General features: G+C 42.0%; 1 protein-coding gene across 2 annotated transcripts in view; it reads left to right on the forward strand.

Annotated features, from left to right (window-relative positions):
* P4HA3 (prolyl 4-hydroxylase subunit alpha 3) overlaps nt 1-6,618 on the forward strand; it is a 51,506-nt gene that overhangs the window by 15,266 nt on the left and 29,622 nt on the right. For both annotated transcript variants that reach the window (XM_012801563.1, XM_003780905.2), the window contains exon 4: nt 4,801-4,950. In XM_012801563.1, the coding sequence (XP_012657017.1) occupies nt 4,801-4,950 (150 nt within the window). The remainder of the gene's footprint in view (nt 1-4,800; nt 4,951-6,618) is intronic.

Genomic DNA, 6,618 nt, shown 5'->3' on the forward strand with positions numbered 1-6,618 from the left:
GTCAACCACATAACTGGCAGATTAGAATCCAGCCCAGGCCTGCCAAATAACAATGACAACTATAACCAAAAAATAGCTGGACATTGTGGCAGGCACCTATAGTCTCAGCTACTTGGGAGTCTGAGGCAAGAGAATTGCTCTCAAGAGCCCAAGAGTTTGAAGTTGCTGTGAGCTGTGATGCCAGAGCACTCTACTGAGGGTGACATAATAAAACTCTGTCCCAAGAAAAAAAAAAAAGAAAAGACAATGGGCAATTGAGTAAGTCCTTTTTGAATTTGAAGATGCATATTGCAGGAAAGTACATTTTTCCTGACTTCTGTAGTAGTCATTAGCAGGTCTGAGAGTGGGCCTCATGTATCCTGAGACCAAGCCCTGGGAATCAGTCTTCCAAATGAATGCAGAGTGGGTTGCCCTGAGTCTCTGTATGTACTGTTTGTTATCTCTTTTCGGAGATCCTGAGTGGAATTAGAGCTCAATCATCACGTTTGTGATTGATTTAAATCTAAGCCAATTAAAATAATTTGATGAATGGTACTAACATATGCTTCATTAGTGAGGCCTTTCCAAAACTAAAACCGTCTGTTGGAAATTTAGTAAGTTACTTCCTAAAAGTCTCACTGGTAATCTTTACTTCTTTATTTATTTACTTATTTTCAGTCATAATAAGTCTTAAATTTCATGCACACAAAGTAATGTAATAAGCAGTTATATCTATACTTGTTCAGGTTTGCTGTATTTGTTTCAGATTTTTAAGAAAACATATTACATAAGTTACAGCTCCCCTTCTCCTCCTCCTCCCTGCACACCACCGTACCCCTTCTGTTCTACCCTTGCCCAGGTAGCCATGGTCCAGAACCATACAGGATATACTCTTCTGACTCCAGTTTCTTTCCCTCAGCCCATTATATTGGTAGAATCCAGCCATACTGTTGCATTTACTAAGAGTTGATTCCTTTTTATTACAGAGTGGTATTCCACTATATGAATATGCCACAATTTGTTTATCCAGTCTCCTGCTGATGGACACTTGTATTGTTTCCAGTTTGGGAAGCTACTCTCGACATTCTTCTGTATGTCCCTCTGCAGACATTTATTTTCATCTCTCTTGGACAGATACCTGGGAGTGATATTGCTGGGTCACATAATTATCAACATGTAACCAAAGTTTCCTCCATGGATTTTTTTTTTTTTTGAAACAAGCCTCAAGCTGTCCCCCTGGGTAGAGTGCCGTGGCATTACAGCTCATAGCAACCTCCAACTCCTGGGCTCAAGTGAGTCTCCTGCCTCTGCCTCCCAAGTAGCTGGGACCACAGGCGCCCGCCACAACGCCCGGCTATTTTTTGGTTGCAGCCATCATTGTTGTTTGGCGGGTCCGGGCTGGGGATTCAAACCGGCCACCTTAGGTGTACGTGGCTGGCGCCTTAGCCTCCGTGGATTATTTTAAAGCAGATCAGCCTTTCCATTTTCAGAACTTCTTATTTAATTTTACCACTTTACTATTCTGTCTGTTGACTTGTGCTCATGATGGATTACTTCTTGATACCGTTTATCATGTTTGGGTGGGAGCTTATTTTTCAACAAGACAATTTTCCCTCTTGGAGAATCTCTGTAGCCAGAAGTGCTGGAATATCCTTCAAGAGAGTTTTGAGTTTTCTTCTTCCAGGAACTTTGGCAATACCACTGATCTTAGATCCATTTTTATATTGATTTATTGGCAGGGGGAGGGTCCTTGACCCTGCAAATATTACAAATTCATGCCCTAAACTCCTGAACGATAGGCTCAAAATTGTGAACAGTTTGTGGAGACATATTGTTTTCTACACAGAGGCCAGACAGAAACAAACCAATTTTCTTGCTTCCTTAAGGGAGCAGATAAAATTTTTCTGGTCTACCCTTTCCCTTAAGGCAGAGGTCCTCAAACTTTTTAAATAGAGGGCCAGTTCACTGTCCCTCAGACTGTTGGAGGGCCAGACTGCGGGCCCCGGGGTTGAGTTGGCTGCTAAGCAGGACAGGCAGTGGTGGCAAAAACACCTGGCAGACAGGATAAATGTCCTAGGGGGGCCACATATGGCCTGCGGGCCGTAGTTTGAGGACGCCTGCCTTAAGGTGTAGGTTTTTATAGAACCTAGTTTTAAAATGGTGTCTTAGTTTGAATTTCCAGGTCTTTGGAGGTCTAAGGAAGGCTTATCTTCTTTCCTCAGGCGTTATAACCTAAGACCATTAATCACCAAGGTTACTAACACCCACCCCCATCCTGGCAGCTTCAGCATCTGCTCATATACTTATGGTTTAGGTTTTTAGTCCTTTTTCATTTATGGTTTCCATTTTTTTCTTGAAAATATATAGCAAAACACTTTTTCTACTTTTTTCAACATTTCTAAGTATTGTGTGTGGAAGCATTCCAGTTATCTCAGTGTACCATATTGCTGGGTCTTGATGTTACTCATGAAAATCTTCTTTTTTTTTTTTTCTGAGACAGAGTCTTACTCTGGCTCCTTGACTAGAGTGCAGTGGTGTTATCACAGCTCACTGTAACCTCAAATTCCTAGGCTCAACTGATTCTCCTGCCTCAGCCTCTCAAGTAGCAGGGACTAGAGGTGTGTGCCATTATGCCTGGCTGATTTTTCTGTTTTTTAGAGACAAGTTCTCACTCTTGCTCAGGCTGGTCTTGAACTTCTGGCAAGTGATCCTCCTCTGCCTCCCAAAGTGGTAGGATTACAAGCATGAGCCATTGAAACCGGCTACTCATGGAAATCTTGATTAAATAAATTGTTAACATGGCAGGACAAGTTTAGTCTTTTTTTTTGAGACAGAGTCTTACTATGTCACCCTCGGTAGAGTACTGTGGTGTTACAGCTCACAGCAACTTCAAACTCTTGGGCTCAAGCAATTCTCTTGCCTCAGCCTCCCAAGTAGCTGGGACTATAGACGCCGGCCAAAATGCCTGGCCATTTTTCTTTTTGGAGGGGGGAGATTGCAGTTGTTGTTTGGCAGACTAGGGCCGGGTTCAAACCTGCCACCTTCAGTGTATGTGGCTGGTGCCCTACTCACTGAACTACGAGTGCCAAGCCAAGTTTAGTCATTTTTGATATTTATTTTTCAACTCAACTTTTTTACAAATAGGTAACTTGAGGCCCATAAAAATGAAATAGCCTAAGCAGTGCCTGTGGCTCAGTGGGTAGGGTGCTGGCCCCATATACTGAGGGTGGTGGGTTCAAACCTGGTCAGACCAAACTGCAACAAAAAGAATAGCCGAGTGTTGTGGTGGGTACCTGTAGTCTCAGCTACTTGGGAGGCTGAGGCAAGAGAATCGCCTAAGCTCAAGACCTGGAGGTTGCTGTGAGCTGTGACTTCATGGCACTCTAACAAGGGCAACAAAGTGAGACTCTGTCTTAAAAAAAAAAAAATGAAATAGCAGGTTAATGGCAGACCTGGGGTAAAAATCTATTTGGTATTTAGGTTGCAAAGTTGTAGTATTTCTAGGTTTTTTCTCTGTCAGGAAGTTACACCTGAATTAGATCATTTTGCCAAGAGTCCTTCCAACTTTGATTTTTTAATCCTTGTGTTGCCTGCAATGTTGACTTCCAGGAAATTCCACCTGAGGTCTGGTATTCTAGTTAACTGTAAGCTATTAGGAGACAGGAGCTATGTCTAGGACACGTTGCCAGCATTCCAGCATTTAATACAGAATGAGCCCACTAAGCTTCCATAGCATTCCTGTGTCTACTTTCATTATGTCGTCTAATGCACTGTGTTACAATTATTAGTTTACTCATGTTCCTCTCATGTGATTTAAACTCTTGAAGGGCAGGGCCACCTGGTACGCAGCCAAAAGCAAGAAGGTGTTCAAGCAGTCCACTTTAGTTCAAAAGCGAACTAAAAATGGCCACATGGGCTAAGCTAAGGAGTCTTGAATGGTCCAGTACTCAATAAATACTCAGAGTCCCACTTTGTCACCCTTGGTAGAGTACTATGGCATCATGGCTCACAGCAACCCCAAACTCTTGGACTCAAGTGATCCTCCTGCCTCAGCCTCCCAAGTAGCTGCAACTACAGACCCCTGCCACGATGCCTGGCTAGTTTTAGAGACGGGGTCTCATTCTTGCTCAGGCTGGTCTTGAGCTCTTGAGCTCAAGCAATCCACCCACCTCAGCTTCCCAGAGTGCTAGGATTACAGGTGTGAGCCACTGCCTCTGGTAGAATAAATAATTTCTTATTCACATTGTGAATAAGAAATATCTTCCTAAAATCATGCCATTCAAGACTCGTTAGCTTAACCCATGCTGCCATTTTTACTTCACTTTTGAACTAAAGTGGACTGCTTGAACACATTCTTGCTTTTGGCTTCTGTTTCTGCCATTCCCTCATTTTAAAATGTCTTTCCTTCCAATTTCTGTTCCTTGAAATCCTTTTCCTTCTTCAAGGAAGGCCCATCTTAGGTGCCACTTTCTCCTTAAAGCCTTCTGAGATTCTAAAGTCTCCTCCCCTCTCTATGCCTCCACAACATATTATACATTTCCCTTCAAGCCCTCATTCCATCCTGCCCCATATTATAGTTCACTCCAGGTCATGTCTCTCTTCTCCAGATTACAAATTCCTTAAATGCAAGAGTGCTTGTGTCTCCTCCTACCTAATACAATGCATTGTGTATGATAGATGCTTAATAAATTGAATTAAAATGAATTTGAGATTAAAGCTTGCCTTCTTGGATCCTGAAGTCCTTCTTACTCTTTGAATTATCATTTCTTTTTCTCTGCCTGTGGGCTAAGGCTTTAGTGATGGCACTTGTGTCCCCTGCAGGTGGCCTATGACATGGGAGATTACTACCATGCTATTCCATGGTTGGAGGAGGCTGTTAGTCTCTTCCGAGGATCTTATGGAGAGTGGAAGACAGAAGATGAGGCAAGTCTAGAAGATGCTTTAGATCACTTGGCCTTTGCCTATTTCAAGGTGAGACAGTAGGCGAAGCTCATTGCTTTTATCACAATGAATATGTTTTATATCAGCTTTAGAATTTTCTAAGCATTTTTCTTTTTATTTCTTTCTTTTTTTTTTTTCTTGAGACAGAGTCTCACTGTACCACCTTTGGGAGAGTGCCATAGCATCACAGCTCACAGCAACCTCAAACTCTTGGGCTTAAGCGATTCTCTTGCCTCAGCCTCCCAAGTGGCTGGGACTACAGACACCTGTCACAGTGCCCAGTTATTTTTATTTTTATTTTTTTGGTTGTTGTTATTGTAGTTGTCATTTTTGTTTTAGCAGGCCTGGGCCAGGTTCAAACCTGCCAGCGCTGGTGTAAGTGGCTGGCGTCCTAACCATTGAACTACGGGTGCTGAGCCAAATATGGGGTTTTAAATACAGTGCCCAATTATTTTGTTTTGTTTCCCCTCTACTAGAGTCTACTTCTTTCCACATCATGCTTCCTCTGGTGAAATTCTGTTTATCTTGCAAGGCGCAGCCCAAATGTCACTTACTCTGAAGTCTTCCTTAATTTTCCTCACTCCACCTTTGTGCTTTTATAGCACATTTTTTATGCCTCAGTTCTAAAACACATAAGGCATTGTCTTATAGATCAGTGGCCCACAACCTTTTTGACGTGAGGGAATGGTTTCAGGGGAGATAATTTTTTCATGGATGTGTGGTGGGGGAACACTAGGTGGGGACACTAGATTCTCATAAAGAGTGCGCAACTTACATCTCTCGCTTGGCCCCTATAGAATCTAACATCAGATCTGTTGATCTGACAGGAGGCAGAGCTCAGGCGGTGATGTTAGCGGCTGTAGATACAGATGAAGCTCTGCCCACTTGCTTGCCCGCTGTTCACCTCCTCCTACGCAGCCCAGTTCCTAAAGGCCACAGACTGGTACTGGTTTGTGACCCAGAGGTTGGAGACTGCACTTATAGATGATTTGCATTTCCCCTGGGCCCCAGTAAATTAGAGGTAAATGTCCCACCATAGACCTTTTATTATAATATAATCATACGTATATTTTTCACTATATATTTTAGTTAAAAAAAAAAGTTTACTTACTGCTAATAATGAGAGATCTCAGTGTAGTGCTTAAACCATGAGCTCTGGAGCCAGACAGACCAGAGTTCAAATTTTGTGAAAATTTGGGCAACTTAACCTCCCTGGATCTCAAATTTCTTATCTGTGAAAGAGGAATAATAATGATGCTCACCTCAAGATTAAATGAGCTAATATATGCAAAGCCCTTAACAAAATACATAGATATATATACTACACATTCAATAAATATAGGCTATTGTTATTGTATACTACACGTTTCCTTTTTTCATTTAAAGTTATTTAGTGTACATATTTCCAAATAAACTTAGCTGGGATACCAAGAGTAACTCTTTGTTCTTCATAAAATATGATTTTATTTCATTATAAGACTCTAGACTTTTTTTTTAATAGAGAAAACTACCTTTATTTATTTTTTATTTTTTTTTTTGAGACAGTATCTCACTGTGTCTCCCTGGGTAGAGTGCCATGGCTCACAGCAACCTCCAACTCTTGGTCTTTTTTTTTTTTTTGAGACAGAGCCTCAAGCTGTCCCCCTGGGTAGAGTGCCGTGGCATTACAGCTCACAGCAACCTCCAACTCCTGGGCTC

Source organism: Otolemur garnettii, unplaced genomic scaffold, assembly GCF_000181295.1.
Source record: "Otolemur garnettii isolate 467f Iridium unplaced genomic scaffold, OtoGar3 scaffold00001, whole genome shotgun sequence".
Taxonomy (NCBI): domain Eukaryota; kingdom Metazoa; phylum Chordata; class Mammalia; order Primates; family Galagidae; genus Otolemur; species Otolemur garnettii.